Below are 16069 nucleotides of genomic sequence, written 5' to 3'. Positions count from 1 at the left end.
GCAGGTTCCTTTTCCAGGAGTGGCAGGTGGGCTTCCAAGTCAGGCTGCTTTACTTACCCCTCAATCTTAGCAAGCTTGCCCTGCCAGGGAAGCCCGCCAGTAGATTTGCTGTAAGTTACTGGGATCTTTGTCTTTAGGTAGGTAAGCTTTGCCGTGGGGGGGGGTGGGCGAAGGCTACTAGCAAGTTAATTCAGACGCCAGGGACATTTAGCTCCAGTAGATAAGTAAAGCAAAATTCTGTTAGGAAACTTCTGCAAAATGAACAGGCTCTTACTGCTCCCTTAATAGGAGTGAGGGTCTTTGGTTCACCACCTTGCAAAGTACTCCACATGGAAGCCTCAGAATGTCCCATCTGCTCTGTGATGCAGTCTTCATTCCCTTGACATTACCCAAAGTTGGTTATAGAACCCCAGGCCCATGGCCCAGTTACTTCTGTACTTCCAAACTGACCTAGATGCAGCCTTGCCCCAAAGGGCAGGAACATGGTCTTTACCTCTGTCTAGAGCAACCCAGGCAGCAGGTAATAGCATTTTCTCTGGCATGTTCTGAACACACTGTGTTGTCTTACTGACACCAGGAGAATATAAGAACATCTATTCTGTTCTCTGCAGTGTTCTCCACAGCATAAATATTTGCATGGTACTTACCACACTGAATTTTGCTTTATTCACTTGTCTGTGTCATCTTATTAGGTGATGAATGTCTCAAGGGAAGGCTGCTTGTTTTATTCATCTTACCTTTATTTATCAAGCACACAGTGAGATAACTAAATGAGAAGAGCTAGTCCCAAGGAGTATGTAGGTATCAATTGCACAGGACACCTGAGCTATACCGACTCAGGGCATAGTTTTTGACCTCTGAAGGTCCTTTGCATTTTATGCTCATTTTTCAGATTTAAAACAATATTTAAAAAAAAATAAAATAAAATAAAATAAAAAAACAATATTTATCGATTTATCTCTGGATCCATACACTACCCCCCCCCCCATTTTTATCTGTGCTTAGTTCCCTTTTACCTCTTCAGAATAAAATTACTCCTGTGAAACGGATCTTGTCCAGAGACAGGCTAAGTAAGAGCAGGAAGTGGAAGAAGCAAAATGGTGCATATAGCCAAGATTAAGGTATCAACCTCAAGACTCTGGTCATAGTCATGGTCAGCTGCTGGGCTGTGGGCCTCGGACAAATACCATAATGGCCACACATTGGGCCCAAAGTGGATGTTCCACGGTAATCCTCAGAGGTCCATGACTGCTTTTAGGCTTCATTCAGGCTTCTTGTCCATAAAATGAAGACCTTTACCAAAGAACACATAAGGCTTTGGCAGTCGTAAGCCTCCACTTCTGCAGTCCTGTTCTTCAGAAAGTAGTTATAAGCTGAAGTTAGAGTCTAGGGGGAAGTTGGCACCCGTAGAGCATGGCACCAAAAGCATGGTGTGGAAACACCAGATAACTGGTGCTCAGGTGCCAATGCAGAGAGAATGTGGAACAGAGAGAATGTGGAATTCTCTCTGCCGAGGGAGAGGACTTTGGCTGTCTGACCTTCCTGAAGTTTCCAAATGTTTATAGTTTGTATTTCAAAATTCCGGTTAATTTTCAGTGCTACCCTACAAGGCGGCATTCACCTTGAGAAAATAACAGTGGGAATTTGCAACTCTAGACTTTTGCTAATCGGCTTCTCTTGTGTTGGTGTCAGTTCCACCCTGACATCCGCTGGTGTGGTGGCAAATGGGCATCATCAGTCACCTCAGCACTTTGGAGAGAAATGTCTTCACCGAGATAACCCAGTTGCCCTGCCTGTGACTTGATCTTTTCGTACCAGTTCCCAGAGCCATTTCTGAGCTAGACTAAACATGATAAAGATAGTCCAAATAAAAAAAAAGTGTCTGCATAATTGTTACACACTAATAAAGGCAGTTCAAAATGCCTTCCTGAGCTCAGAGCAATCTTGGAATAATGCTGTGCCCATACATCTACATAAGTAGTCAACACATCTGAAAACACATTTCAAAAAATAGAATGTGTCTGCCTATTAACACCATGACCCTTGTATCCACCAGTGAGATTCATCCAAGCAGGTATGCCTCTCCCCCGTTGATCTGTTTATGTTCCACACTTTGCATATGATGCATTTACCTTTGTTTAAGAGCTAAAATTGACACTGGATACATGAGTGTAAGAATTTAGATTTTTTACTATGCCATTCTAGAATAGAGCAGGAGCACCAATCTAATCTGCCCCAATCAGGGCTGCTTAAATATATCCAAACTCTGTTGGTACATAACGGATACTCTGTTACCATGAGTGAAGCTTCTCCAAAAACAAGCATGTCCCCGTGCTTCTGGCCACAAGGCGATGGAAATAAAATTAAGTAAGAAAAATAGAAGAAAAACACAAACAAAAAATTATCCCCATTTGGAAGACTCTTAATGTAATTCATAATCATTATTCTAAGCAGCATTTGGGAATACGAGGGCATTTTTTTCTTTTTAGTAAGTGATAATAAAAAGATGCTACCTATTAAAATCTTTGGATTGCAGCCAGAGAAAAATCCTTAAACAAAAATGTACTGTTTTCAGAAACATATTTAAATGGGGAAAAAATACCCCATGAAAATTAACCAAGTTAACTATACTTCAAAAAGATTCTACAAAAGCTGCAAAAGCAAACAAAAAAGAAAGAAATCAAATAGATTTTTTTGTGAACTGGCAAATGAATTTTCAGTGCAATTTATAAATAAAAGCAATGATTAATTTTTTCCTAGGATATTTTTAAAGCAACATAAGTGGTCAAAAAATGGAAAATACAAATGAACAAGAGTAGAATGAGAAAAGAAATGAGCATTCACCAATACATAAGAGAAATTTAAAAAGTTATTAAGGAATGTCAGGTAGCTATATAGGAAGAAATATGATGAATAAAATAATTGGGTATTTCTTGCAAGAAAACAAAGGAGGGAGCATAAAAAACTGTCAGTGGACCAAAGATGGAGGGCATCGAAAATGTTACCTGAAACTAATATGTTTAGAGTTCATTGTTTTCAAATCTTAAAAAAATAGTGGTGTCCCCATATAAATTTTTCTTGAAATTCAGGAGCAGCCAAAAACAGCATGAGAGAATTATTTACTGCTAACACACAAGAAGAGAAAAATCCTAAGACAACCTCAGTCATTAATAGCAATGTCAACCTTAGATGAAATTCAGTAGGAGATTGGAAAGATTATCCATTGTTATTGGCAGGAGTTTAGCCAGTATAACAAAAGAAAAACTTCTATTACAAAAAGTTATAGTAAATGAAATAAGTAAATGTTATTGTACCGATTTCCCAAGAAGGGTGTATATACCTAGTAGAATTAGGACCTATTTCTTGATAAAAATTGAAATTTGAGAGATACCGTTAAAAACTAATGAAGAACTACTTTATTCCCAGTAGTTATAAAATACTTAGTGGGAAATGGTTTTATAAGCAGATACCTTCAGTCCAGAAACTAAACAGTGTCATCCGTTGAGACTCTGTCCTTTCATTCTGTAGTGAAATACTTGACATTTATACAAGCAATGCAAAGAAAAAAGGAATGAATTTTGGAGGTAACAAACCATTTATACATATGCTTCTGTATGTAGAAAATACGAAAGATAAAAAAGAAATTATTCAAATTAAGAGGACACTTACCCTGATGAGCACAAGTATAGAATTGCTGAACAGTTATATTGTACACCTAAAACTAATATAACACCATTACTTATACTTGAACTAAAAAAATAAATTTCAAAAAAGAAAGTATCCAAGATTATAAAACAAAGTAGGTGAGAGATTTTAAAATAGATCTCATATTTTGTAAGCCTTGTCTCAAAGGGTTGTTAATTTTTTTCAGTTATCTATTTCTGTATAAAAACCACCCCAAAATTTATGGCTGGGAACAAGGGCTTATGTCTCATGATTCTGTAGGTTGGTTGGGTTCCCTCTGGTTTCAGCTGGGATCACACATGCAGCCATATTCAGTGGGAGCTCAGCTGGAAGGTGACTTCACTGATATGTTCAGCTGGTCTCTGGCTGGACCCCTGTCTCCAGCATGGCAATTCTACTTCTTCCCATGTGACTCAAGGAATCCAATCAGGAGAGCAAAAGCAGAAGCTACATGATGTCTCAGGGCCTCCTGGTCTGGGAGGACTCAGAACATTGTATCCCCCACATGCTATTGGTCAAAGCAAGTCCCAAAGTCAGCCAAGATCCTGGAGGTGGGAGGTAGGCTCTGCCTCTTGGTGTGAGGGCTACCATGTGCCCATAACAGTGTTTGTAGACAGAAGGCACCCTAGCTGTATCTGCAAGATCAAATTATACGTTCTTTGGAAATTAAGCCATCATTAGAGTTCTAATTCGAGAAAGCAAAGGACATTTCAGTAACTGGAAAGTCCTACATATGCAAAGAACGGATGGGAAGCTTATGGTCAAGATGATGAATCAATTCATTTCCTGAATTAATGTGTAGGTTTAGTACAACTTCAATTCACATATCTAAAGGGTATGTTAAAAGGCTTAGTTGCATCCAGTTGGAAATAGATAAAAATATTCCACAAAAAGTCTACCGTAAATAATAACTAAACAGCATAGTAATGATTCAAAAAAAATAGAAATTAATCTTCTTGGAGGAAGAAGAGTCCAGACCAAAAATCTGAATATAATTTAAACAGGAAAGGAATGTATATACTCCACTTGGATTTAGGATTTAGAAAAGTCAGTTCTAGAAACAGTAAAAGTAGGATTACCATCTTAGAAGCAAGGTAGTGCTTTAATTATTGCATAATGAGAGAACATACAAAATACAATGCCAGATAAAAGTATTTAAACGTTTACATTTTTATGAACTTGAAAGAGAACATTCAGATAAACAGGAATATGAGGGAGGATTTGTAGTGAATGTGATGGGTAAAACCAGGCTCTCCCAAGTGTGTGGAGGGGTTCAACCAAAAAAACACCAAACCCCTGATAAATAAGCAGCCAAGGCATAGGGACGCACAGTCCTCAAAAGTAGAATTACAAAATTAAGTATTTGAAAAATGTTCAACCGCATGTAAATTCAAAATGACGATGAGGTACCAGCTCATATCTTTAGAAGGTGAAGAATGATCCCACACTCCAGGAAGCTATGAAGAATACTCAGGGCTGGTATCATTACAAAGACGGTATGATCCATCTTTTTATGCAGTATGACAATATGTAGCTAGAGCCCACTCTTTTTTTTTTTTTAGAGCCCACTCTTTGACCAGAAATCTAATTCCTGAGAACTTGCTTACTGGAAATAGGTAGATAACCAAACTCTGCCTGTAAGACCAAATGTCAAAAAATTGGCACCTCTTTAATAAGCCTGTGAGGGAGAGGGTAACTCAAGGACAGTGAGCCTATGCCCCTGCCTCCCTCTCCTGCGACAATCAAGTTTGAAAAATGGGGCCACAGTTCATGTTTGTTTTAGTGTGTGTGTGCAGTCCTTTTGTTTGTCGGGGGCGAGATGTGACCCTTTGCACATCAGAACACCTACATGAAATCTCTGATCTCCACAGTACAGTAAGGTCATGGCGTATAGGCCATGGAGGCCTCGTTCCCTGTATTGGGCGGGGTAATGGAAGATGTGGGCACGCCTGTAATAAATATAGCAGATCCCATCCCCCTCAAGTGTGGGCAAGTGAACAGACCCAACCGGAACCACTGGCCGTGGGTCCAGCACTGGACCTGGAGCTGGGGAAGGGAAGCAGAGTCTCTTCAAAAGTGCTAGAATTTAAAATAGTTCTCATTTATCGAAATATCAGAAGCAGGCGATGAGTGGTAAGCATTTGCTGAACGGATGATGTTTTAAATGAAAACAGGCTTTCAGAGGTGAAATTACAAATGAGTGCTGGGAGACTGAATTGCCACGTCCCACATGCCAGCAACAGCCCGGCTTCTCTTCTGGATTTCAGCCCTTTGTGGTTGGTGGTGACAATAAGGCAGTCTGCCCGCGGGCACACGGAGATGCGCGTGCCCATGAGTGTCTGGGTGCGGTACACATGCAGAGCCAGCAGCTCAGTTATCAGGCCCCACCGTGGGAACAAAATAGTTTATGGAAACGTATTTTTAAAAAAATACAAGTTTATGTTTTTAATATGAGGCTCCATATGCCCTTGGTCTTTAAAAAGAGAGTAATAGCATAATTTTTTTTATAATCACTGTTTTCATTGTGAAGCTGCAACTTAACCTTGACAAAGTTGCTGGTTCCTGGTACTTGAACACTGTGTGTGTGTGTGTGTGTGTGTGTGTGTGTGTGTGTGTGTGTGTATACAAGCATAAACAGTGTGGTATACTGCATGACTCCCCAGGTGACATAATTAGTTTAAAAAAAACTGAAAAGAAAAATGCTATTTAGTTGAAAAATGCAAAGTTAATTTAATAGAGTAAATCAACTTAAATGATCTCAAAAGTAAGGAAATTGTCTCGGGCCAGTAACCGGAGCTGTATCTTAAATGAAGCATAATCCCAGCACTTTTCTTTGCTCATTACTGAGAGGCAGGCTCTAGGCTATTATCTTGCAGCATTTATGAGCAGGCTGCAAAAGGCCTAAGCCAAAGTGTTTATGTCAAAAGTGCAATGTAACTTTTTTTTTTTCCTCTTTGCTGGTTGCCAGTAAAGTCAGCTTTCCACGATCTGATAAGCAGGGTGCTTAGAGTCAGTACCTTTAATTTCCTACACAGAGCTGTAAAGTTCCAGCTTCTCTGTAATTTGTAGTGATAGCAGAGACAGGTTAGAAGAGCTTTGTTTGTGCAAATGGGTTTGGTTGAATCCAGCCTCACGCTTGCATGGCCGGGCACAGGTACCTTTCTCCTGCTCCTCAGCAGACACCCTCCTCCCTGAGGCAGGCTTGGCCTTACTGTTCTCTGAGTGCTCTAGGCTGCCCAGTTGGGCCATGGGAGTTAATTGCCAGCAACTGTTGTGCCAACTCAGCTCCAGATTGATGCGGAATATCTGGTTGACTGTTCATCTCCTTGTGTAGTGCCAAATGCAACCAAGAAATTGCATTGAAATAAAGTTTTTCTAAGATTATTTTAAAGGATTGAGGTGTTCCATATGTACTCATTGCCTGGTGTCTCCCCCCCCCCCCCTTAGCCAGGTGTTCTTGCACAGAGGAGAACAGGAAGGAAAGAAGAGAAGGCTATATATGTGGATTGTGGGTGATTGTATCTGCTGCGCTAACCATTTATGTGAAGCTCAGACACGGTTTTCTCTCTGCCGCTTGATTCAGTGTCAGTAACTACTTGGTTACTGAATATTTATCATCACAGAAATAAGCTGTCGAAGAATAATGCTTCCACTGGAAACTGTCACTGAGGTTAGCTATTTTACAGAGTAGTTTAGTGTCTGGACTTAATCAAGCAGCATTCTGTTTGGATTTCAACATCCCAGCTTTTCAGATCCAGAGTGAAATCCTCTTTGTGAAATTACAGTGCTGGCAAACCCCCCCTTTTGGCATCTTGCCTTCTGACCAGTAGGACCTTGTTTCTCCCCAAAAAATGCTTGAATGACTGCCAGCAACTAGTTCTGTTTCTGTTAAATATGTAGATATTTTATCAATTAAGGTAAAAATAGACGGAACAAGCTAAGACATTTTCGTCCAGGTATTTCAGCTTGACCATCAGACTCATATATTAAGAGAGATGGAAACGAACCAGATTATCACGGGATCATGTAAAACCTGGATGAGTCAGTGGAACTCTTTTATGAAAAAGTGAGAAATATAAATTCTTTATCTGTTTTGACATTCATTTTTTGTCAGTAAATTTACTGTAGAATAAAAATATATCTGCGGTTCATTTTTTTTTTAAGTGTGAGGTATTATTTGGGATCATCACAGAACAGAGAGTTATCTTGGATGTCAGGGCAGCCCTAGACCCTCCCCACCCGCCCCTGGAGCTGCTCAGCCCCAGCTAGCTACGTGCCTCATCATTCCTGCCCCCACCTCTACCATTCGCATCTTGTCACGTGTAGAAGTAGGCACCCAAATTGTGCTATTAATCTTAATTAAGTTACAAATTATTTCATCATATGCACAAATCCTACTAGTCAGTACCAAACTAGGAATATGATTGTCTCTCAGGAACGCATAGTTACAGAATGTCCATCATCTTGTAGGCTTGAAGTGTGGAGATGGACATCCTTAAAGCTTTATAGAAGTATATGTTGAAGGACATCTGTGTACCTACCACAGATGTTGGGAAATCTGCTGTAGGAAAGCAGGCTGGACCGGAGAACTCCCTGTGCCACTGATCATGCAGTGCACTCAGCACTGCTTCCAGGAGGGCCCAGGCCTCTGGTGGGTGCTTCCAGCTTGCTTTCCTTCATGTGCCCTGGCAGCCTCCACCATTCTTTCTAATTAACAGGAAGTACAATACCCTCCATAAACCAGACAAGCAGGTAGCCTCATTAGGAGACTCGTCCAGCAGCCAGAGGGAGTCAGAGTGGGATAAATTAAGAACAGAGCACCCCTGACACGGACCCAAGTGCAATTTCTCAGCCATTAATCAAATCATATGAAAAAGACACCACAGCACTAATACACCTGCTATATCCCTTGGATTCCAACTGTAGATGCCTATATGTGCACAGGCACCAAGGAAAGAGACACCAGGGAATGGGGGAAGTAGATAATAAGATACATTCCTGGTTCTCACCTCCACCTTGTGCAAACATGGGACTGCTCTGCATGCCATTTGGCATTTCTGGACTAATAGTCTTGGGTCAGTGTTCAGCCACCAGAGCTGAGCCTATCTGGTGCCTGTTTTAGAAAATATTGCCTTTCCTGCCTGGCTCAGGAATCTTTGAATGTGAAATTACTGGTGCCAAGAGTAAAAATGGTCCAGTCCCAAGATAAGGCAGTGAGTCACACTGATCATTGTTACCACTGCTGTTTCTAGTAAGAGTATGTAGCTGACCTCGCTCACCGCCACTATTCTACGTTCACGGAGTGGATCACTTCAGCAAACCCCAGTGGGCACGTGTTCTTAGGGTTGGGCTTGCATGTGTGAGGCACACCACTTCTCTTCATCATACACGAGAGCGTGCGTCCAGCCAGGACCGTTCACGTGCAACGTTGAACCACATGGTTTGGCATCATCTGTTATTGGCTGTCGAGGGCCATGCCTCCTCCAGCACGACAGGTGCACACGCACACCAGCACACGCACAAGCACAGGCTCTACAGGACCCCATTATTTGAGTCTTGTGTGGGCCCCAGAGGCTTCCAGGTGCTTAGAGATGCCACTGTTCATAGGAAATTCTAAATCTTATTTCAGGTCTTGACTCAGATGAAGAACTTGGGCTGCTCTGTCACCACACGTCCTATCTAGGTGATTGTCCGGGGCTGACCACGGGCTCCGGATGTTCTGTAACCTTTTCTTTCTATTTCACGTGTCTGCACGTCTGCATGGTTATATCTGAGCTCAGAGGGTTGGCACACACAGGGGCCGTGGGGCCCGGCTGCTGTGTCTCAGGGATCCCCCTCCCACCCCGGTTTGGGGACTGCTTGAGGAGAGGTCTGTCTCCTCGGTTCTGTTAATCAGCGACACCCTTCTTGCGTGCCAGCCGGCTGCTTTGGCATTTCTTGGGATGTGGAAGGAAGAAAGCAAATTGGCTCTAGCAAATCCAGTATCTGCTAATTGTCCCCCTGGCTGTGATGTGCGCATGCCATACAGCCCCCAAGGACAGCCAATCCTCATGCTTTCTGATTGTCAGCAGCTTGCCTGAGTCTGTTTATCTTTGTTTTGTTTAAAACAGGGCAGTAACTGATTGGGAGGTGGGGGCGGCGTGGGGTGGGGGCGAGGGTTAGTGACTAAATTCGCTTGCACAAACGCCACCTTGCAGCCAGTACTCAACTGCCTTGGCGTGTGTGTGTCTCCCCTCCTCAGACCAGAGAGTGGCATCCTTCTGTACCCTGACGGATATGCAGCACGGGCAGGACCTGGAAGGCGCGCAGGAGCCGCCTCTATGTGTAGACCCAGGCAGTGGCAAAGATTTCATGGACACAGCTGGGTATGTGAGCCCCTGGGGAGCCTCCCCCACCCCCCGCATCTCCCCAGGCCTCTGGGTAACGGGTTCAGCGAAGTTCTGGGCCACCAGGAGATCACATCCAGCCTGCATCCCCTGGACCTTTAGGATCCAGACCCAGGACTGAGTGGGGCTGACCTTGCCCCCTACCCTGCTGGGTAGGCAATCCTTGCCTGCTAAGACATGTCACCTGGGGCTCAGGGTGACCAGGATCTCTGACAGAGAGAGGGAGGGTGTGGACCAGGCTTGATGTCTGCCCATAATTGCTGCCACAGCCCTGGGATGGACAGGGACCTTGGTGATCAGTCTCCTGCTGCCAGGCTGCAGGTGCGGACCTGCCAAGGACACAGCTCCCCCCAGAACCCCAGCCCATGACCCAGCCTCACTTGAATGAACCATCCCATTCCCCTGTATTTTTTGAAATTGTTTATCCCCACAGAGTATATGTTCTTTACCTGATTCCAATTTTTATATGGACTTGTGTTACTATTAACTTGCTCATTCATCTTGGTAATAAGCTTCATGATATTTTCTTGACTGAGAAAAACAAATTGGTGAAATCGATTCTATATTTGGTTCCCAGGACTTTATTGGTCTACGGAGTCTCAGTTGGATAAACTGATTTAGATAATCTATCTTCTGAGTTGTTGTTGGTTTGTTTTTTTGTTTTTTTTGGTTTTTTTGTTTTTAACCAGCATCTATGGTTGTAGATTCTGAATCCCTTTTTAAATCAACAGAGACTCAGAAGGGATTTTCCACCAAAGCAGCAATATGTTCCCTTTCCAAGTCTGACATGATATTATTTATTCCCTCGCTGGGCACTAAGCACATGAAATAATTCTCTGAGTGCAAACTTTCCCAGCAAGAGTACTGAGTGCTGCGTCTTCACTCCAGTGGCCTTGAGTCTTTCTGACTACCCCTTCTTCCCTAGGGAGCGGTCTCCATCCACACTGACCGGGAAGGTCAATCAACTGGAGTTGATTCTTCGACAACTGCAGACTGACCTTCGGAAGGTAAAGAGATCCACTGCAATCCATAATCAGAGCTCTATCTGGCACAATCCATCCCTTCCAACTGGGAGAAATAAAAACGAAGATACTCAGGAAAGATGAGTGCCCTTGTCAAAGCCAATGATTAATAGAAACAGACTCACAAGGTCTAATTCTGCGTTCTGGCCTCCAGCTCATTATTTTTCACTGTTAGGGGACCCAAGGATCGCTGGAAATAGGACCCAGTGAGGGTGAGCCCTCTGGACGGCCAGTCCTCAGAGCGAGGCAGAAACACGCAGGCTAGTATTTTTTGGTTCAGTGAGTGACCAGTTGTATCAACTGTTTATGAACTGACCTGAGGGGAGGTAGTTACTGCCAGAAAGCCTGTTCTTCCCGAGCTATTACATTCCCCCTGAGGCAGCTACGTGACCCTCACAACATCTGCCCTCCATGTCCACATGTGCATGGTCGGTCCTCCAAAGAAATTAGCTAATTCCTCACACATTTGCTGTGCCCTTGTGCTATCACCAGCACTGTGCTGGGTCACCACTGTGCTGTCCATGGGAATGGAAGGGAAGGTGACAGTGGGAGGGTGATGGGGAGATGTCACAGGAAGGATTTTGTTACTGTTTTGTTTATGGAAGAAGGGAGGAATCACAGCTGGTATCAGTGCTGGTAGAGGGATCCATTTAGGAAGGAAGTAATGGCAGGAATAGGGGGGAGTCAGGGTCATGCCCTGACCTAGGACACAAAAGGACTGGCCTTGATTCAGAGTGGGGACAGTTTATACATAGTACCAGAGTAGAGCAGGGTGTGGGGGTATGGGTGTGTGCATACGTATGTTCACATACACATAGAGATAAATTGACAGAGTTCCCCTCTGAAGGTTTCTTTTTTCCAGTCATGATGTGAGAGTGAGAGGTGATAGGAAGGAGTAGGAGGGGTTTGAGGTCAGAGGGTAGGTGTAGAATAGTGAGTAAATTTACTGGGTGTATTTGATAGGATTGCCAAGCAAGGCTGAAGGTCCATTTGAATTTGCAGCCTCAATTAAAGCCATCATCTGTTGGCAAAGTTAGCTGTTTCTCTCCAGCTCAGATGACTACCTGTCCTGGTTTGCCTGGGACGGAGAGGCTCCAGGATACAGAACCTCCAGAGCTAGAACCAGAAATGTCCCAAGCAAACTGGGACATCACCCTGCCCCCAGCTGTGGGCACAGGATAATTGGAAAGTTGAATGTAATCAGTGTTAAGAGTTTAGACAGGAAATCAAGACGAGAAAGAGAGAGAGAAAGCCCCTGGGGTATCTATAGGATGGGATTAAACTGAGGATCCTAGAGCATAAGCTGGGTGAGGAGACATACTGTCTCTGCAGGGAACATAAAGATAAGGTTAGACATTAGATAATTATTGGAGGAGTGGATACTGGAGAAATTATTCTAAAAGAACAAGAGGTGGTGAGTGGGACTTGAGAGGCTGAAGCATCCCAAAAGCTATGAAGTTTTATAGGTAATGGCAAGGTACAGGATGGCCGTGGGAGCAGGAGTTGGGGAGAGGTGGGTTTCCAGATCACAGGGAGGAAGTGGTGGAGAGAATGGATTGTGTGGAATGTCTGAGTGGCTTTGGAACCATCAACAAACAGGACAGGTGGTAGGGGAGAGAAGAGCAAACCACATTCTAGAATCTTCCATTAGTGATGGGACGGACTGGAGACAGAGTGAGCAGGGGTGGCAGGTCACACTTCTCAGAGAAGCTGAAGTTTTAGGGAAGTAACTCCCTGGGCACTGGGGGACAAGCTGTTTGCCGGACCACCAGGGCCCAAGTCTTCCAACTACAGGAGCACACCCTCTCTCCCCTTCATGAGCAGCCAGGGAGTGGTGGTGTCAGGAGAGTAGTGATTCACTTAGAGGTGTGAGGATGAAGGGAATTTGGGGGAAGAGGTTGAGAGTTTCAAAGGTTTTCATGGACTGGTTCCACAGGTCACAAAGGAGCAGAGGAGTCTTGGAGACGCAGGCCACCAAGTGGCCTCAGGCACGTGGGATGCTCTGAACCATGCTGGGATGCAAATCCTGGGACAGGGACCCCCAAAACCACCAAGGAGAGTCCAGGCAGAAGGAAAGGAGTATTGAGCTTTGTCCTCATGTGATACTCATGCCTCCTCATGTGACTGGGGTCCCTTAGCAGTGATGCGGGCAGTATTGTGGGTGCCTGGGCAGAGGTCTGGAAATAGAAGCAAACCTTGAGGGAGGTGCCGGACATGCCAACAGAAGCCACAGCCCCTACAGTTCACCCCCCAAGAATGCTGGGCACAGCACAGCGGGTGGTGTCTGCAGGATTTAGAAGTCAAGTTAGATCCCACTTTTAAAAAACCAATTGTTGCAATCTGACAATGACCTCTTTGTCTGTTTGGAGCAAGACATGCCTTTCAGCACTTGGGAATTGAAACTCAGGGTTGTACATCAGATGTGATTCTTCTGGAAATTCTTGATTATTTTCACATACTGTTTAGTGGCAAACTCTGAAGGTCACAGGACACACACTGTAGCAGGAGAGCTTACGATGGAGTGAAAGGCCCAAGTACTTACTTTATTAGAAACACACCTCGGGGGGTACCTGAGTGGCTCAGTGGTTGAGCATCTGCCTTTGGCTGGCTCAGGTCATGATCCTGGAGTCCTGGGATCAAGTCCCTCATTGGGTTCCCCACAGGGAGCCTGCTTCTCTCTCTGCCTATGTCTCTGCCTCTCTCTGTGTGTCACTCATAAGTGAATGAATAAAATCTTTAAAAAAAGAGAGAGAGAAAGAAAAGAAAGAAAAAAAGAAAAGAGAAAGAAACACCTTGGACCAACAGCAATGAGGGAGTTGGTGCAGAAAGTTCGTGCATTTGTTCAAGGTCTGTCTTTTGAGCTCCTCCTGTGATCTCTCTGATTTGGACAGAGGAAGAGGTAAACTGTGGCTAATAACCTGCCCCAAATAACAGCTAGGTTGATACCTGTCACAGGCCAAGGAGAGTGAGAGGAAATAATACACCACGGTGTCCCCCTCGGCCCCTCCATCCTGGGCTGACACCATGTGCAGGCCAGCCACCTGGGAGGAGGTGACACCCCCTGTCCCCACAGAAGTAAAGGTGCTGGGTGTGTAGCTTGGGGACAGGGGACGTGCCGGCCCATGCGTGACCCTGTCTGTGTGCCCTCTTCCCAGGAGAAGCAGGACAAGGCGGTCCTGCAGGCCGAAGTGCAGCATCTGCGCCAAGACAACATGCGGCTGCAGGAGGAGTCCCAGACGGCCACCGCCCAGCTGCGAAAATTCACGGAGTGGTTCTTCAACACCATCGACAAAAAGTCTTAACCCGGCCCTAGCCCACCGGGGGTCATGGGGGAGAGGCCCCGAGCACCCCCCGCCGCCCCCCACCCCGGGAACCCGCAGATGCGCGGTTTCTCAGTGTGCTTGCAGCCAATCGTAGATGTTTTTGCTGTTCCACCCGTCTAGCACCATTCACCCCCGCAGGGTAGGGAGGCGACTCTTTCCCTGAAGCCACCTGGTGACAGCAGCGAGGACAGCGAGGCCGTGTGCACACGAATGTAACCCCTGGTGTCAAGATGAATGTAAACCCTGGCGTCGGTTTGGCCCTCCGTGTGGGGGACCCCACTAGAATGGTGCTCTGGCGCGGGCGTACCTCAAGAGGCAGGAGAGGAGGGGCTTCACCTCCTGTGGATCAGGTGACCTGGTAGCGATGTTAAAAGCAATTGACCATAGTTTGGGCTTTAGTATTGTAAAATAAACCCGGAAGCAAATAATCAGACATATACTTTAATGTTAAAGGTGCTCTATTTTTTTGGATGTACAGTAGTTTTATTTCTCACAGCCACATGATCATAGCAATAAGAAAGAGGCATAGTAAATAGCTGGAGAAGCCGTGTCAGGAAAAATGAAAACAGAAAAAAGCACTGATGTCTTTAACGCTAGTTTGAATGCAGTTAATTTAGAGACCTATTTATTTGCAGGAGCAAACGGTGCCTGAATATTAACAGTGTTCTGATTTAAAAAAAAAAAAAAAAAAAAAGATCCATATGCCTTGTCTATGGCCCAGTAAGCAGTCCCTTCAACTTAGTTCACTGTGTATAGTCAACGCTCTGCGCAGAGAAGCGCACGCCTGCTTGTCCTCCACCCTCCCGGCCGGCCGCTGCGAGCCAGCCGAACCCCGTGTACACAGACGCCAAATTTGTTTATCTTTGTACAGAAGCTTTGATGAAGTGTCTTGTATTTAACCCCCTTATTTAAGCTTATTTAACCCTAAATTGTTAATTTTATAAACTTTGGTTTGACCTGCACTACGATGAGGGAGGTGTAGGCAGCAGCAAGCTCCGGGAGGACGAGCTTGCCCGGGTCGGATTGAGAAGCAGGGCGGGAAATTCTAACAACTGGATGCTGCTAGCAACGAGTCCTTTGTATTGCTTTACCATTTTTAACTGTTCTATTTGAGATGAACATACATCTTGCTTTTTTAATAAATGTTCAAAAGAGTCCACATCAATCACGGTGTTGTCAGGTGAATGTAGATTTTTAGCATCTGTGTGTCAATAACTTGAGTGTATGTGAATTTGTTTTGGGCCGTTTGGCATCGTAATCTGTACTGAATACTGCTTCGCCGCCTTATTACTGAATCCCCAACTCATTCGAAGTAAAGAGTAACTACTATTAATAGCTGCCGTGGTCCACACACTCTTCTCTGCACGTTCCATTGGCGGGATTCCCATGTTATAGCTCAGGAAACTGAGGCTCAAGTTAAATGATTTACCCCAGCCAGGAATTTGGCATCGCTTACAAGAAAATACATGAGGTAAAGTGGTGGGAATTTGAAAAATAGTTGAGAAGAGGTAAACTATGAATTTGAATCAAATGTAGGATGAAGAAGATGCAGAAAGTGGGCCAAAGTGGGAGAGGAGCCATGTAAGGAGCAAATTTCTCAACCTTCTGAGAATAGAAATCATATGAAGAATTTGGAGGAAGAAAGTGATTTCTA

General features: G+C 44.4%; 1 protein-coding gene across 8 annotated transcripts in view; it reads left to right on the top strand.

The window, feature by feature from the left end:
• SIPA1L2 (signal induced proliferation associated 1 like 2) overlaps positions 1-15580 on the top strand; it is a 213412-nt gene extending 197832 nt beyond the window's left edge. For 6 of the 8 annotated variants that reach the window (XM_041748992.1, XM_041748993.1, XM_041748988.1 and 3 more), the window contains 4 exons: positions 9314-9367; positions 9926-10049; positions 10996-11077; positions 14248-15580. In XM_041748992.1, the coding sequence (XP_041604926.1) occupies positions 9314-9367; positions 9926-10049; positions 10996-11077; positions 14248-14394 (407 nt within the window). In that variant the 3' untranslated portion in view covers positions 14395-15580. The remainder of the gene's footprint in view (positions 1-9313; positions 9368-9925; positions 10050-10995; positions 11078-14247) is intronic. The other 2 variants (XM_041748995.1, XM_041748994.1) reach the window with 1 other exon arrangement.
• The last annotated feature ends 489 nt before the right edge of the window (positions 15581-16069 follow it).

This window comes from Vulpes lagopus, chromosome 3 (assembly GCF_018345385.1).
Source record: "Vulpes lagopus strain Blue_001 chromosome 3, ASM1834538v1, whole genome shotgun sequence".
NCBI classification, from domain to species: domain Eukaryota; kingdom Metazoa; phylum Chordata; class Mammalia; order Carnivora; family Canidae; genus Vulpes; species Vulpes lagopus.
Note: the sequence above shows the minus strand (reverse complement) of the source record. Positions and strands in the feature narration are given on the sequence as shown.